The 18,496-nt window shown below is 43.4% G+C and overlaps 1 protein-coding gene across 11 annotated transcripts in view; it reads left to right on the top strand.

The window, feature by feature from the left end:
* The window catches only part of sog (chordin short gastrulation), a 141,678-nt gene that overhangs the window by 13,581 nt on the left and 109,601 nt on the right, over positions 1–18,496 (top strand). For all 11 annotated transcript variants that reach the window (XM_076529209.1, XM_076529207.1, XM_076529205.1 and 8 more), the window contains one exon: positions 978–7,753. In XM_076529209.1, the coding sequence (XP_076385324.1) occupies positions 7,627–7,753 (127 nt within the window). In that variant the 5' untranslated portion in view covers positions 978–7,626. The remainder of the gene's footprint in view (positions 1–977; positions 7,754–18,496) is intronic.

Here is an 18,496-nt window from a genome sequence, read left to right as displayed (position 1 = left end):
TTTAAGATGGAAGTTCAAGATGAAAGTTCAAGTTTGTAGTTCAAGATGGAAGTTCAAGATGAAAGTTCAAGTTTGTAGTTCAAGATGAAAGTTCAAGTTTGTAGTTTAAGATGAAAGTTCAAGTTTGTAGTTTAAGATGGAAGTTCAAGATGGAAGTTCAAGTTTGAAGTTTAAGATGGAAGTTCAGATCATCAAATTTGCTGAATCTCTATTTTCTCAAATCAGCTTCCAACTGTACAGCTTCTTCACAAAATGTAGTAAGAAACTGTACGCAAACCGTACCGTTATTGCAAATATCGTTCCGAGTTTATCTATCGTTTTCCTAAGAGACGTGGAGCAGATAACGCGAAGATAGTATGGATCTATTCTTTCAGTAGTATAACTGTATCGTTAGTCTGACTGGCACGTTTCATATAGTTTTATTCGATCTTATCGAACGATACGATAGGAAAATTGTCGAGCGAATGTGACACGGGACGAGTCTCCGTTGCAAAATAACGTTTGCAACCGGGTTTAGAAGAGAGAAGTACCGTTTCGTAACGTTGGCTAATCTCGTCGAGGCAATTTTTACTGGACGAACGTTACCACACGAGTGCGTGAAATACACTGAATATAAATGGTGTTTTATACGTCCCCGCTCGACGGCCAATAAAATCTTGACGAACCTAGCAACCCGCTCTCTTGCCTGCCGAGTCTCTTCAGTGAAAGCGAAAAAAAGTATCGATGCAAGATTTATTTTGCCCGTTGCAGTCGAACCGTTCGAAAAACTGCGCTAAATGTTCGCCGATGAGCTCACTCACTTTCTTACATTAATATTCAACAGCGTTTCTTGAACGAAGTTCGATCAGATACAAGTCGATTTAATATCCTCGACGGTTACTAACAAATTATTTATTAAGTTATCGAGCAGGTCACTTGTCCCGATCGACCGCTAATCTTAAGAGAAATTCAAATTTGTGAATTCGCAAATCGCTAAGTTTGCAGAAATCGAAGACATAGAAGTTCGGATCGCAGAAGAACCTAAAGATGTCTACCAGCAAGATTTTGATCGAGCACAATATAAAGATCCCGCAGATAGAAATCGTGAGAGGATATCAGGACGCACAAAGAGGCTGGAAAAAATGATTTATTTCAATTCTCTATCACTGTTGTCCGGTCTGGTCGTGTGTCCAATTGTGGCGCGAGACCACACGCACAATGAAACAAGAAGAAACTCAATTACTTCGAGGAATTATCGGAGCCCTCCTTTTGTGGCGCACGGCTTTACGATCGGATTCTGACGCTGCATTTTGCGTTTTCGCAGGTACGTCTGACAACAGGCGAACGAAAGGAAAAAAAGGAGGTCGAAGGAAGGAAGAAAGAAAGCGTATGAAAGAGAGACAGGGAGAAAAAGGGTGTTAAGGGATCATCTGACCGAGGACTATTCACGTAGCGCGGCTATGACAAATCTAATAGATTCTTGGCGACTTAGGGTGCCACCACCATAACAGGGACCACAAAAAAGAAGAGGGAACAGAGACGAGAGAGGAAGAGATAGGAGGTGGAGGAGTATTTCTATTCAACGTCGGATGAGCGGATGTAACGCTTCGTAGACCCTTCGCTTGGTCCCTTTTAACAATGATATCCCTTTCTCTATGCGACCGAGAGGGACCGGAGAAATAAAGTCAAGCTCGACGTTGCTCGCCTATAACGCAGACACGATCGCACAATGCTCATTGTCGGTCCCGTAGGAATGCAGGGTGTTCGGTATTGTCGGCGCACGCCAAATATATCCCTCTCCTTTAGCCATCCGAGTATTATTTCATTTCTTCTTTCTCTACCATCTATCATGATTCGTTTTCTTATTGGCTCGAGTATTAGCTTGTTCCTCTTATACCCTTCGTTGATTATTGTCGTCCCACTCGTTCGTTACCTTCGGACATACTTACGTGTGTACACCCCCGCTCCTAACCGCATCTTACATACGTTCCGAAACGACTATGTTGTACAATACTTGGTTTTTTAACCCTTTGAAGATAATTTGACTGTTTGCAAACGGCAACTTTAAAACTTAGTTACAAAGTTAAATGAATTCTTTTGAGGTTATTATTTCTCTACTAATAATTTCCACTGTTTGTTCGTTTCACTGTGTTTATACATCACACGTGTCGTATTAAAAAATCAGTTAAAAAATAATTATTTCAAATTGTTTTATTAAACAAAACGGTGACTGAGAGTCACCTCTCGAGCGCAAAGGGTTAAATTGCACTGTTTACATTTCTTTATCGTTACACTCTAAGTTCAGGCCACTTCCTAGTTCCACTCTTTCCCTCCATCGTAATCTCCCCTTGAATCATAGACTCCTCTCTAGCATTCGAATCTTACAAAATGCTAGTACTGAACCTTGTAACGTGAATTCATTGAAATGTGAAGAGAGGATTCGCAGATATAAGGGATCGGTAATGTAAATCTTTGTTACGTCGATTACACCTTTACGGCTCTATTTTGGGAATCGTAAACGGGGTCGAAGCCGGACGAACGATGCGTGCCCATTAAACTCGAACCTACCAAAAAGCATTAAGATTATAATGGGAAATTGCGAAATTAATTCGCATGCGGATGACGCAATCGGCAGGTAGTCTTGTTGACAATGACACGGTTCTCAGTGAATCATCTTCCATAATTATTTGCAAAATACGGAATTCTCCTCGCGTCTTTTTCTTCTTCTTTCTTTCGTTCTTTCACGACGATCGTACGAGAGGTTACATAATATGTTTTGCTAAAACTCCTTTCGTCGCATCGGTACGCTTTTTCGAAATAATTGGGGAGGAGCTCGGAAATGATTTCATCGCTCGATGGAGTATTTGTTTAAACAGATGACTATATTTTATTTCATTATTTTTGCGTCGAGTTAGGAATTATAACTTCTTTAATTTTCGATATCAGGTTTAAATTTGTATTATCTTTAAAATTTACCCCTCGAAGTGTAAGTTCATTGAACAGCTAGTGGTAATAGAGGATTAACAAGGCAACTATTTGAATAAGTTGACAAATAAATAAAGTTCAAAGGAGCGCATGCGCGCGCTCGCGATCGGTCGACCAATCAGAACGGGGCGAGGGCTGCGCAGAGGATCGCGTTCGATTTGGTGCGCATCAGTCGCGCGCACGAACGGTGTCAGAGACGCGTAAACGTCTCGGGGGAAGAATCACGCGCGGTTTATCGTCGGATTAGATGTTTTATTGCCGGTTCCTCGGCGGTCCTCGCTCGTGTCCCTCGAAAGTAAAAAAAAAAGAAGAAAGCGTCCTCTGTGGCGGGCCGCGAACAAAATCTGCCGTAAAATTCGTTTCGAGGCGGAAGATATTTTTCTTGGAAATGAATTCAGCGAGCGTCGTCCACGACGAATGTGCATCCGGCTTAATGCCCGGTGCAGAACGAAGAATGCCGCAGGTATCTCACGTGGAATCTGCGAAAGCGCCGTCCCCTCTCGCCTTCGAGCGCGCGGACGACGCAGCCTCGGCCTCTCTTCGCCATTTTTCTTTTCTCACCTTAAGGCCTCGCACGCACACGTTTCTCCTCGCCCCGGTCCAGTCCTCCGACAACCCCCTCCGACCCCGTCTGCCCCTTCTCCGACCCCACACAACTCCTCCACCCGTTCGATCCTTCTCTTCGTCACTCTCTTTTCTAGTCGAGCGTGCACACTGGCAAAAAGTATAACAGCGCGACGACCACGATCGGACGACCGCGCCACGATGTCGACAGACTGTCCTGCGAATTTTTACAAGCCGCTTAGCAATTAGTCACCCCGTCTTAGGGACGATTTCGTAACGGGTTTGCCGTTGCCGCTCCCAATCCGTCACCGTAACAGAGGATAACGTTATAGCCGTTCCTTTTTAGATTACCGTGATTTCAGAAGGACATAGTCGGCTCGTTGATTTCCTCAGTTCGGATTTCGGGATACTCTGACTGCTCGACAGGAGCATTTCTATGTTTAAACGCTGCTTCATCGATCTACAAATATCGATTATGCGTTACTCAAGGGTTTTTATTTATGCGACGGGCATACGATGGATTTGCATCGAGTAGAACGCATTTAACCGAGCACGTCATTTCGACGCGTGTTGGGAATCAACGAGGCGAATTGGAAACCACCGGGATTGTGGTTTCATTGATGCCTTTTGCTATATTGCTGCGGATAGAGCGCAGTACCGAACATTCTTAGAGTCATGTATTCGATTGTATTTTCGTTCGATATTGCTCTCCTAACTGATGCGATACATTCACGGTAGCATTATGCATAGATATGTGACATGCGACGACATAACGACTTATGATAAAGTTCATGGTTCTCCCTACAACGTAACCACCTGTTGGTTACAAGCTTCTCCTCTCTAGCACCTTATATTTCCTCGAGAACTTTATACCTCCCGTTTTTGTAATCCGCCATTTCACTCCGCGCTTTTAATTTTTATCGCGTTATATCACCGCCCTAAGCAAGTAGTAAAGCTGCTTCTGCTCCCATAGAATTCCGTCGCGAGCAATTTACTTTTGACTTTTTTCCGAAGATCGCTAATCAGGTCTACCATATTGTGTTGCTGGAAACTCGCGTAAAACAGCGCCAGAGCGTATAAAATATTCATCAGTATGTATTAAGAGCGAATGTAAAACGAGACTTTGTAGAGCTAGTTTACTTGATGGCGCAAAAAAATGCACCGTTTAAGTCTGTTCGCCTCGCCAAAGAATTCGTGTTTTTCATTGTCGTGGTCTTACTTTTGCGCGATAAAATTTTCCAAACTTTTTAGCAACGATGAAACGAGTGGAAGGTGGCTCACGCGTATCTCTAGCTAATTATAGACAGGTATCTAAATTATCATTGAATTATCGATCGAAAGCACAAGATATACAGGGTGTTCCAAAAGTGAACAAAAGTCTTGTAGACGTATCATATATTAAATGTAGCAGGAGCTATATCACGAGAATGAATAGTGAGGATACATATGTGGACGTTTGGTATTAAGTCCATCGACCAAAAGTCATGCATCCGGATTTATTTACATAATTAGACATTTAAAAGGAGTACGACTAATTTCTCGTTCGAAGTTGAAATTCGTGAAGAGGTTCGGTGTCCGTTCGCGAGAGATTTCGTTAGTCGCTCCGCATGTCAGGGGGTGGCGTTAAGGGTCAGGTACCGAAGGCGTCGGTTGAGCTCGCGTGGGCACGTTAAGATCTCTCGAGATAGCCGAAGGAAGAACGACGAGAGCCCTATCAAAAATGACAAGCGAACAGCGAGATAAACGCGATACAAGCGTTTCCAATAATCCGAGTGTGGGTGAAATGACGAAACGCGAAGAAGCGTACGTTCCACGGTCGGCGGTCTCCGATACCGGTGTATTCGCCGCTGCGCGGAGCGGTGTGCACGGCCTGCGATGGTGGTGGTAATCGCGATAGTGGTGGTGACTGGTCGACCGGTGGTGGGGCAGAGCACCCACACGCGCGGCGCACTCTCGCACACCTCTTGGACAGTACAGTCATTCGCGACACCCACCGCGATCGAGGTATCGCGCACCGGACGACACGGGTTCTCTCGGTTAATCCCTGTTCTCTGTCGGTTTCCTTCGCGTATATGCATCTCGACGCGGCCTAGACGGCTAATATTCTATTCGTACGGATAAAGGAAGCCGTGTTCGCGCGTGCGCGCACTATACACGGCGGCGCGTAAACGCGCGTACGCACACACACGCGAACGGCGAGTCCCGCTGCCGCGACAGCGTGCTCGGCTATCCCCATAAAAGCGACGGACTCGACCGGCCTGCGGACAGTTGTCATCGTCGGCCACATATCGGCGGAACGCGTTTCCTCCTCGTGTTAGCGTATTTTCGAACGGTAGAGTCCTTTGGTCATCCGACTCGAGAGTATCCTCGTCGAACGGACACGCGCGAAAACGAACATCTCCGGCATGGTACCCGGCGAACGGAGCGTCGTCGCGACACGTTTCCGCGATCGATCGAGCGATTTCGAGAACGCGGAAGAGGCCGAGCAACGATAAGATCGACAGATAAAGCGACGCGCGATTATCTCTCGGCGATCGTCGCGGATTCGAAAGCGCGAAGATCTAGATCCCGACACACGTGGTCGAAAACTATTATAAGAGACGAGAGAGAAAAGTCGGTTCGACGGCAGACAGAGCGACGCTCCCGCGGGCAAAGGCGTCGCGTCCTCCCGGAGGGTGGTGGTGGTCGGCGTCGCGCGCGCGTACATGTAACGGCACACGTAAACGCGTCCGCGCGCTCTCGCGTTACCGGCGGAGACGCGGTCACGCGTACGAAAGCGAAAAAGCGATTCGTCGTGGCGCAAGCGCCAAAGCAGAAGCTTTTTCGAGCGAGCCAGCCGGCGGTGCCGATGATCAAACGCATCGGATTCAGTGGCGGCACGGGCGCAGAGAGCAAGCCGAGTAACAGCTTCCCACCAGCCACAGTCAGTCAGTCACTCGCGATCGGTTAGTCAGTGACGGCAGTCACGCGGCGACCGTGTCAGACGCACGTTGGTTCGCGCGGAACGAGGCCGTTGTTGCCGGACGGGTGAGAAAAGAAGGATATTTGGTCGGTGATCGAGAAAGGTCCGCCGTTAAATCGCGATCGAAGTCTCGCGTTGCTCGCGTTGGACGTATATGTACAGCGCGGAATATCGCCGCGCAGGCGCGATGCGACGCTCGGCCGTCGCTCGGGATTTGGCGTCGACGATCATCTGATACGAAAAGGAGCGCGAAGTCGCTGCTGGCCGGCTGGTGAATCGCGTGTGGATGATCGGCTCGAGAGTTTGGAGCGGTGACCCGGCGACAGAAGCGGAGCGTACCGGCGAGTTGCGCCGCGAGAGACACGCGCGAATCGTAGGTGAAGAGAGCGAGGCGCGAACGAGCGAGACGGAGCGAAGAAGAGGAAAAGAGAGGTTGCCAACCACGCCACCAGCAGCTCCGTTTCGTGTCCCTCTCGAAACTCGTCGCCCGTTGTGTGCCGCCTTATAAAACGCGCGCGCAGTTACGCGTTCGTGCTCGTACGAACGAGATAGCGAAAAAACGACGAAAGGGATAGTAAATAAATAGTCGGAAGATAAATCGACGGACGAGAGAGGCTCGTGTACCTTTAGCCGTCGGACGTGCCTCGAGAACGCGGTGCGCGACGCACACCTCTCGCGTTATCTGCGGTAAATACTGCGGGCTGTCCCGTGGGGCCGTCGATTGTTTCTAATCGTTATCGTGCGCGCGACCGACCCGGCCGCGTATCGTCGCAGTTGTCATCGACTTCGCCGGTCGTCGTTAGCCGATCCTCCTCGAAATAAGGTGGTGCGAGACACGCACGGTGGAAAGAGTTTTGTGCAGTGAACGGTCGTTAATAGACCAGTGCCGCGGCTCCGCGCGCCGGACAGAGACGGAGTCGAGCGTCTTTCGTAGCAGAGAAAGACAGCGACGAAACGAGACGCGAGAAGAGTACGCGAAGGTGGAAAAGAGACGAAGGAAAACGCGCTATATACGCGTCAAGCATCGCGCGCGAGTGCCAGAGACGAGACGGTGAATAGGAGAGACGCGAGAGTGCGACGGAGAGAGAGAGAAAGAGACGAAGACGCAACGAGAGACGGACTCGAAAGCAGCCGAGATGCATTTCCACGGTGGTCTCTTGTCGATCTTGCTTATCGTCGTTTCTTGCCCTTTGACCCTGCGCGCACGTAGGGTCGCGCCCTTGATCGAAGACGACTGGGCGAGGAGACCTCATCGAGCCGCCGGTAAGTCGCCATTGTTCATGTCTCCGTTCTTTTTATCGTTTCGCACGCGCAGCCACGTTTTTTCCCCTCTTTTTCGCGTCGTTAGCCGGTTCAGAACGATCTCGACGATCGACGTGGACGACGACGCGACCGCGTCGGGGCTACCGGTCTCTCCGGCCAGCCTCCCGTCGTTGATTTCGTCAGAATACGAGCTGTTTCTTTTCCTTTAAAGGTTAGAGAACGTTCGAAAATACCGGGCTTCGCCGTGAGACGAGAGCCGCATTTACGTAACGAGAGCCGCCGTGAAAAAGGCGGGAATCGCTGTTCGGATTCACCGCTTTGAATCTCGCGTACGCTTCTCGCCCTCCGCCACCGGCGTTTCGCACGCGAATCGAACTGTTTTATCGATCGTCTCCGACCGAATACTTCCTTTTCAACCTAGACAATTACGGATAATAACACGTTCTCCTTTGTTTCAAAAACCAGCCTGCTTATTTCGAAAACCTTCCATTCGTTTAAACGAAAATAAACTCTTACTGCCGCGTTAAGATATAATACACTTAGCGAAACGTTTAAAACGCTCCGTAATAAAACAAGTTCTTGTTGATAAAACGTTTCGATAAAAAAGCGCGTTAGCCTCTTAAAATACTCGACGGAACGCTACGGGCGCTTTACAATACACGTACATTGAAATTTTATTTTATCGCTACATACGTGATTAATTTCACGTAATTATTATTACTATCGTTTATTCACCTTTATTTGAAACGATGTAAATCTTCGAATAAATGAAGCGTTAAAACGGTAGTTATAGATCACGTTATACGAAGCAAGTATATTTTAAACCGTTCGATTCCTATTTCGGGCAATAAACTTTATTTTAATCCAAGACACGTGGTGCTTGAAAGTTAAACACGAAACCGCAATTATTTTTGCATCAACCTAATATTAGCAATAACGAAACGAAGGAGGAGACAGGAAGTAGTATACCGGTTCTTAAACACCTCGTTCTGACCCAGATGTTAAAACGAGTTAATGGATGTGTATTGTAATCGCGTATTTCAACTGACGTTACTATAAAGTTTAGTGCACTCGACGCGTCACGAAAATGCTTAGCATTCTGACGGTTAAAATAGACTTTACCGTAAAACGTTCGCTTATGTTGCTTTTTATATGTCGCAAGATTTGAAACAGAAATAAAACGTTTTACATGAGGCAGCAAAGAAGAATGACGTGCATGTGCGTCAATGTAGTCACATTGAATATTGCCATATAATGATCTCGTTTTTCTTATTCATGCATCGCCTATCAGTATCATAATGCTCCAACTAAATATATTGAATTAGTCGTAATTTGCGAGGTTGCGAAACGCTCGTACAACGCTGAACAATTTAAGCAAAAATGTTTCGAGAGAGGAAATGCGGTTGTATGGCCAGGGATTAATTACAGTTGCTTCTAGATTACGTAGCGTAATACTTACCTTTAATAACGATCGTGTTACCAGACGAATGAGATATCGAATTCAGAAATCTAGTAATCAATTTAATGAAGGAGCAGCGAATAAAAGACGAAAAAAGGTGAAAAGAAAACGGCGGAGGGAGAAAAATAAATCACACCAGTTTCAAGGAATTAACTGACCAATCAAGCGGTTAATTAAATTTATGAATAGTAAAGGAACAGGTTCTCCCGTTCGATGAAAACGGGGTTTCTCGAGCGTGGCACGCGTTTCGCGGTCCCGGTAAAAATTCTGCGCGCATGCGTCGATTTAACGTTATTGCGCAGTGCACGTGCGCAGTGTGCCCAATCTTGATAGGTTCGATCCATTCATTCTCTCTCGATTAATTTATCAACGTTGATGTTGTACGAATGTGTTAATTGAAGATTAATTAGTTTATGCTAAATGAGATACAAATTCCTACATTTGTTTTATGTATTCCTAGAGTTATATTTTCGTAGGTGTTGACACTTTCGTGCCTTGTATCTCTATATCTTTGTACTTCATCTTAATTTTTAAATATATTTAATTGCAAAATGCATGTAGAACTATAGTGTTCTTAGATCACAAGTATCCCCATATTCTTAGTTTACATGTTTATACGAGTAGTGTATTTGTATGCGTAGCGATTTTGGCGCGTTGTAATTTCCACGCATTTCAATTTTGGCGCGTTGCAATTTCGGTGCGTAGCATCTTCTGCGTATTGCAATTTCGGCGCGTAGTATTTTCTGCGCATTGCAATTTCGACGCGTTGCAATTTCTACGCGCTGCAATTTCAGTGCATTGCAACTTCGGCGCATAGTAATTTCTACGCGTTGCAATTTCGGTGCGTAGTAATTTCTACGCGTTGCAATCTCTACGCGTTGCAATTTCGGCACATTGCAACTGCGGCGCATAGTAATTTCTACGCGTTGCAATTTCGGCGCATAGTAATTTCTGCGCGTTGCAATTTCGGTGCGTAGTAATTTCTACGCGTTGCAATCTCTACGCATTGTAATTCCTACGCGTTGCAATTTCGGCACATTGCAATTTCGGCGCATAGTAATTTCTACGCGTTGCAATTTCGGCGCATAGTAATTTCTACGCGTTGCAATTTCGGCGCATAGTAATTTCTACGCGTTGCAATCTCAACGCGTTCTAATGCCTACGCGTTGCAATTTCGGCACATTGCAATTTCGGCGCATAGTAATTTCTACGCGTTGCAATCTCAACGCGTTCTAATGCCTACGCGTTGCAATTTCGGCACATTGCAATTTCGGCGCATAGTAATTTCTACGCGTTGCAATTTCGGCGCATAGTAATTTCTACGCGTTGCAATTTCGGCGCATAGTAATTTCTACGCGTTGCAATTTCGATGCGTAGTAATTTCTACGCGTCGCAATCTCTACGCATTATAATTCCTACGCATTGCAATTTCTACGCGTTGCAATTTCGGCGCATAGTAATTTCTACGCGTTGCAATTTCGGCACATTGCAATTTCGGCGCATAGTAATTCCTACGCGTTGCAATTTCGATGCGTAGTAATTTCTACGCGTCGCAATCTCAACGCGTTGTAATGCCTACGCGTTGCAATTTCGGCACATTGCAATTTCGGCGCATAGTAATTTCTACGCGTTGCAATTTCGATGCATAGTAATTTCTACGCGTCGCAATCTCTACGCATTGTAATTCCTACGCGTCGCAATTTCTACGCGCTGCAATTAGTTTACATGTTTATACTAGTATAAACATCCCTACATCAAAACAATGTTTACATCTCAAGTATCCACAGATCCAAAACATACAGACTCCAAATATCCGTAGATACGTCTTCACATTTCCATATCTTTGTACCCCTAGATTCTTACATTCATTCATTATGTCCTGCATCTCTGGATTGCTATATCTTCAACTATTATTTCGGACCAAAAATTTCTTCAACATTCGAAGAATCGCAAGATGATCAAATGATTGTTCAGTCGGGATTAAATACGTGAACGGTCTGCAACGATACGCGTTGTCATTTCTGCGACGACGTTGTATCTGCTGGTACATCGTGACTGGCTGCGTAATTTTCTTCCCGTCAGAAAACCGCCGTCGCATCGTTCAGATTGCACGTATATCTGAACACCCGATAACCCGTTTAACTGCACCCACATACCGAGCGGTTTACGTTCGAGTTGAACAACTTCTGAACTATACGTTGACCCGAAACCGACTCGCTCGCTAAACCGATCTAACCATCGCGTGCAGTATCGTCCTGCAGCCGATGGTAATCGATCGTTGACGAATCGATGTTTTTCGATCGAAGTAGTAAATGCACTCTCATCGTACTTAGTCGAACTCGGTGATTGATTTTCTATGAAAAATTGTCGGGTCAAGAGGTATTTAATTTCCGTGATACTTGCGTCATTACGTAGTAAACAAGAAATATGTAAATATTTATGAACCGATGTAAATGACCAGTTACGCCATTCAATTTCTTTATGCCACTCGTTAATTGCTCGCTCGTGGCGAAATTAGTTAATCAATCTTTTTCTTCGAATGAAAAAGTACTCTTACGTGAGTTGTAAAAATTTTGTTAAAAGTTACGGAGGTGTGTAGCATTTGTTGAAGCAGTATCTAGGTTTCTCTATCAGTATAGCCATTGGGAAAATAAAGTTTGATACGATAGTTTTCGTTTGCAGTTAGCTCTAGAATCTCCTGACAATGTATTTGCTTATGTTACATGATCACGATAAGATGGTTGAAAGTGCTATTAGATGTAATACTTTATGGTACTTGAAGGTGTATCGATCGGTGTGTGATTATTGATGACTTTTATTTGGCACGTGTTGTATTGGTTGTGAGTTTGATTGCATTTGAGCCACGCTTATTTGGCGAGTAGTGTATTTGTATGCGTAGCAATTCTGGCGCGTTGTAATTTCCACGCATTTCAATTTTGGAGCGTTGTAATTTCCACGCATTTCAATTTTGGCGCGTTGCAATTTCGGTGCGCAGTATCTTCTGCGCATTGCAATTTCGACGCGTTGTAATTTCTATGCGTTGCAATTTCGGTGCGCAGTATCTTCTGCGCATTGCAATTTCGACGCGTTGTAATTTCTACGCACTGCAATTTCGGCGCATAGTAATTTCTACGCGTTGCAATTTCGATGCGTAGTAATTTCTACGCGTCGCAATCTCTACGCGTTGTAATTCCTACGCGGTGCAATTTCTACGCGTTGTAATTTCTACGCGCTGCAATTTCGGCGCGTAGTAATTTCTACGCGTTGCAATTTCTACGCGTTGTAATTTCGGCGCATTGCAATTTCTACGCGCTGCAATTTCGGCGCATAGTAATTTCTACGCGTTGCAATTTCGATGCGTAGTAATATCTACGCGTTGCAATCTCTACGCGTTGCAATTTCTACGCGTTGCAATTCCTACGCGTTGTAATTTCGGTGCATTGCAATTTCCACGCGCTGCAATTTCGGTGCATAGTAATTTCTACGCGCTGCAATTTCGATGCATAGTAATTTCTACGCGTTGCAATTTCGGTGCGTAGTAATTTCTACGCATCGCAATCTCTACGCCTTGCAATTTCTACGCGTCGTAATTCCTGCGCCTTGCAATTTCCACGTGTTGCAATTTCAGTGCGTAGTAATTTCTACGCATTGCAATTTCCACGCGTTTCAATTTTTACACCTTCCACCCCCGAAAACCTCACATTCTCCATATGCTACACTGTCCCTCGTTACATACCCATATCAATAAAATCTTCTTCCGATCCATTTTCCATTATTCATCGCCTCTATTTCTTGCATAGCATCGTCCTTAAGACATTTGTCGCGAAACACCATTGAAAAGCAATACTCTCGATTGCGGAATTCTGTTTGTTACGTGATGTTTGTCACATAATTGCGCAATGTTTTTGTAGTTTCGATTGTGGAAGCATATCTCGAGCCTTCGAGAGTACGTAGAACAAGGCCGACTTAACGAGACGTGGCGTTAATTCCTAATAAACCGATGAGCAACCTCTAATGGAGGTATTTCCATATTGTTCTAAAATAAACTAGAGCTCCCAGAACTCTTCACTTTGTGTCTATATCTCCATGTTCAGATTTTACAAAATAAAAATATTGATCACATTAACTTCACTGTATATTCAAGTAACTTCATTGTGAAGATTATTATGAACATCTCTAAGAAACTTTTCTAAATGTTTATATTAACATGTTTGAGCTTAAGGTACTCTGTTCTTATGAAGATGATTTGGAGTCACTCTGAGCCTATATATATTCATCTTTTCCTTTTGCAAAGTAAAAGTATTGAACATATAAGCTTGACTGTATACCCAGCTACTTTCATTATGAAGATCATTATGAACATCTCAAGGAAATTTTTCTAAATGTTTGCATTGACATGTCCAAGTTTATGGTACTTTGTTCTTATGAAGATGGTCTAGAGTCAGTGTGAGTCTACATATTTTCATCTTCACCTTCTGCAAAATAAAAGTATGGAACATATAAGTTTGACTGTATACCCAGCTACCTTCATTATGATCATTATGAACATCTCAAGGAAATTTTTCTAAATGTTTGCATTGACATGTCCAAGTTTATGGTACTTTGTTCTTATGAAGATGGTCTAGAGTCAGTGTGAGTCTACATATTTTCATCTTCACCTTCTGCAAAATAAAAATATTGAACATATAAGCTTGACTGTATACCCAGCTACCTTCATTATGATCATTATGAACATCTCAAAGAAATTTTTCTAAATGTTTGCATTAACATGTTTGAGCTTAAGGTACTCTGTTCTTATGAAGGTGATCTAGAGTCAGTCTGAGCCTATATATATTCATCTTCACCTTTTGCAAAATAAAAGTATGGAACATATAAGCTTGACTGTATACCCAGCTACCTTCATTATGATCATTATGAACATCTCAAAGAAATTTTTCTAAATGTTTCTATTAACATGTCCAAGTTTAAAGTACTATGTTCTTATGAAGATGATCTAGATTCATAGTGAGTCCTTATATTTTCATGTTCACATTTCCCAAAACAAAAATGTTAATCAAGTTTGACCACACACAGGCCATCATTCAAATTAATATAAACATTTGTACAATCAAAACGAAGTACCTCTATTAAATCTTTCGTAAGAAGCGTCGTCGATTTCTCGTAAGTGTGGTACATGTCTGAGGGACTAACAAAGTAGCGTTTCGTCGTAAACGTTCGAACGCAGGGTAGAAAATGCAGTATCCGGTCGCATTAGTCGAAGCGATCTAAAATGGTTCGTTCTTGTTCTTTATAAGGATCCAGTATCGTCCGATGCCTCTGTTTGTACGTTCTTTCTCTTTCTTTCGTTTCGTTGGCCTCGTTACTCTCGTTTCGTACCTGTTCCACGGTTACTGCCTTATCTAGCTCGATAGAAGCCGCCACCTCGAAAACCCTGTACCTAGCGTTTGAAACGCGAAATTGCCGTGGACAATTTGATTGCACGAGCCGCATATATGACATCGAGTGGTTAGATACCGCTTTATCGCCAGTGACATCACATTGCAGCACTTTATTCGGTTATCGTGTAACAATAAAAACGGGAGCAACGATATCTCGGAATGGAGCAAATTAACCGAACGATCGTTATTATACCAATAACGTCTGCGACCTGTTTGTTTCGCGAAAATCGAGATTCTCGTGCAATTATATTTTCGTCGGAATGATTTATAATTCTGAAATGTATGTTTGTGAAATTTCACGGTGTTTTTGGTATAATTGCAAGGTTTAGGTGCAAGGTTTAGGTGCATGGTTTAGGTGCATGGTTTAGGTGCAAGGTTTAGGTGCAAGGTTTAGGTGCATGGTTTAGGTGCAAGGTTTCTTGTGTTGGACTTTCTATGGATTAGAATTCCTATCATGGAATTCCAATGCGTTACAATTCGTAAGCGTTGGAATTCCATTGCGTTAGAATTCCTATGCGTTGAAATTCCTAAGCGTTAGAACCCCTAAGCGCTAGAATTCCTAAGCGTTCGAATTCCATTGCGTTACAATTCCTAAACGTTGGAATTCCATTGCGTTAGAATTTCTATGCGTTGGAACTCCATTGCGTTATAATTCCCATGCGTTGGAATTCCATTGCGTTAGAATTCCTATGCGTTGAAATTCCATTGCGTTAGAATTCCTAAGCGCTGAAATTCCATTGCGTTAGAATTCCTATGCGTTGAAATTCCATTGCGTTAGAATTCCTAAGCGCTGGAATTCCATTGCGTCAGAATTCCTATGCGTTGAAATTCCATTGCGTTAGAATTCCTAAGCGCTGGAATTCCATTGCGTTAGAATTCCTATGCGTTGGAATTCCATTGCGTTAGAATTCCCATACGTTGGAATTCCATTGCGTTAGAATTCCTATGCGTGGAAATTCCATTGCGTTATAATTCTCATGCGTTGAAATTCCATTGCGTTAGAATTCCTACGCGTTGAAATTCCATTGCGTTAGAATTGCTATGCGTGGAAATTCCATTGCCTTATAATTCCCATGCGTTGGAATTCCATTGCGTTAGAATTCCTATGCGTTGAAATTCCATTGCGTTAGAATTCCTACGCGTTGAAATTCCATTGCGTTAGAATTGCTATGCGTGGAAATTCCATTGCATTATAATTCCCATGCGTTGGAATTCCATTGCGTTAGAATTCCTATGCGTTGGAATTCCATTGCGTTAGAATTCCTATGCGTTGGAATTCCATTGCGTTAGAATTCCTATGCGTGGAAATTCCATTGCGTTAGAATTCCATTGCGTTGGAATTCCTATGCGTTAGAATTCCTAAGCGTTCGAATTCCATCAGATTGAAATTCCTATGGATTGTAATTCCTTCAGATTAAAATTCCTATGCGTTGGAATTCCATCAGATCAAAATCCTCACACACTGGAATTCCCATCAAATTGAAATTCCTATCCATTAGAATTCCTTCGGATTAAAATTCCTATCCCCTAAAATTCCTTCAAATTAAATTCCCCAAATAAGAATTCCCCCAAACAGAAACTCTCCCAAACATCAAAAACTCATAAAAACCCTCATCTAGCAAACCTAATAAATCTACCATCCTCCGCTTCTTACCAACGTACAAACGAGGAAAAACACTTCAATCGTTGAATAAAGCAATAGCCCGAAGCCGTGCATCCTATAAAACCATACAAACGTAATTAAGCTAACAGTACAAGTTAATCACGCGTACATGTGTTCAGGGAAAATCCAAGATCTTCGATAGCCCATGTATCCCTGTTTGGCAAATCGGTTGTTTAGTCTCGAGGAGGAAATAAAACTGGATTAGCCGTGAACGCTGTCATTGGCCACCGTTGGAAGAATACAAGGGGAAATACCAGCCATGGTACACGACACCTGGTGCCCGAGTACCTGTTTGACCTGCCTTGATTGATTTCTGTTGGCCGTCAGACTAAATACACGACTACCTGTCGACCCTGATTACTTCCTTACGGATTGCCATTCATTTTCGAATTGTGGACACGCGCACACCTGGACTACCTGACGATTTTAAACGCTTTTGTCCTTTATCGTATTTATCCTCTGGTTTTTCCTAAACGAACGGTTAGACGGGATAATTGTTTATGACGCTCTATGGGATTAGGGGGTAAACAGAAACACTAAGGTTCGGTCGACTGGTGATCATAAAATCGTACGAAATTTGGAGATATGGGAGTTCAGGGGCGTGGACGTTTGGGGATTAGGGAATTCCAGAATTTGGGGACTTGGGTATTTGGGATGTGGATATTTAGATGTTTGAGAAGGTGGGGATTTAGGGAGGTGGGAGTTTAGGAAGCTGGGGATTTAGCAAGTTAGGAGTTTAGGAAGTTGGGAGTTTAGGAAGTTGGGGATTTAGGATGTTGGGAATTTAGGAAGTTGAGGATTTAGCAAGTTGGGGATTTGGCAAGTTAGGCATTTAGCAAGTTAGGGATTTAGCAAGTTGAGAGTTTAAGAAATTGGGGATTTAGCAAGTTGGGAATTTAGGATGTTTATAATTTAGCAAGTTGGGGATTTAGCAAGTTGGGAGTTTAGGAAGTTGGGGGATTTAGCATGTTGGGAATTTAGGAAGCTGGGGATTTAGCAAGTTGGGGATTTAGCATGTTGGGAATTTAAGAAGTTTGGGATTTAGCATGTTGGGCATTTAGGAAGTTTAGAATTTAGCAAGTTGGGAGTTCAAGAAGTTGGGGATTTACCATGTTGGGAATTTAGGAAGTTGATGATTTAGCAAGTTGGGGATTTAGCAAGTTAGGCATTTATCAAGTTAGGTATTTAGTAAGTTGGGAAATTAGGAATTTAGGGGATTGCACATTTAGAGACGTGAATTTGTGAATTTCGTAATTTTTAATCTTGGACATTTAAAAAAACAGAAATGAACTTAAGAATATATTAATTTGGCAACACAAAAATTTTGAACTAAACAATTGAAAAATTTCACAACATGCAATTTATTATTACATCCACAATTTCTACCAACAATATAAAAATTTATACAATAAATAAACAATCTTCAAAACGAATCACTACTATACACAAAACTTGAACTACACAAAAATACAAAAACGTCCAAGCAAAAATATCTTTCTCAAAATACCTCCACCAAAGAAAAGAGTCCGCCATCAACAAAGCGCATTAGTATTTCAAGGTAAACTATCCGGAGTCAGCTCGAATCGAGACCATAACTCCCAACAATGTTCAGTGTCGAAAACAGTGTCGTACACGTTCTGATACAAGAATAGCAGGTAGAACATAGTTGATGAATCGTGTTCTTGCATGTACATATTAAGTCGTAAGCAGCAATGTCCCGTGTCCAATGTCCGTCGGAACAGAGCAGCTCTCCATTGAAGTTGGAACGTGTCATCTTCGCGTTGTCTCGTCCTCTTCTTCTCCTTCTTCTTTTTTCCTTACCAGTCGTTTCTCTTTCTTTTTCTCCTAGGGACACCTGCTTAACGTAGCACGCCCGCTGCTAATCTCAATTAGTCTTTATTGCCGGCGTGGCGACGCTCCACGGCTAGGGAGTTTTATGCGAGACGCGGTTTAATACGCTTGTCGCGACCGCACACGAATTCTACAGGTATGCCAACGTATTAAACCTTCTCTGAACAACCGAGTTGCCATTTCTACGTTTCTTTTTGAACGGTTTTATGCTTTTTATGGAAACATTGTGGAACTTTGAATTTATCGTTTTGTGGCAAAGTTTAGTTGCGTGTCGAATTTATTAGTGAGTTTTATTTCACGGAGAAGTTTTTGTGAAGTATGTCGCTTTAGAC

Source organism: Megachile rotundata, chromosome 3 (genome assembly GCF_050947335.1).
Source record: "Megachile rotundata isolate GNS110a chromosome 3, iyMegRotu1, whole genome shotgun sequence".
NCBI lineage: Eukaryota > Metazoa > Arthropoda > Insecta > Hymenoptera > Megachilidae > Megachile > Megachile rotundata.
This window is presented reverse-complemented; position numbering and strand designations above follow the sequence as displayed.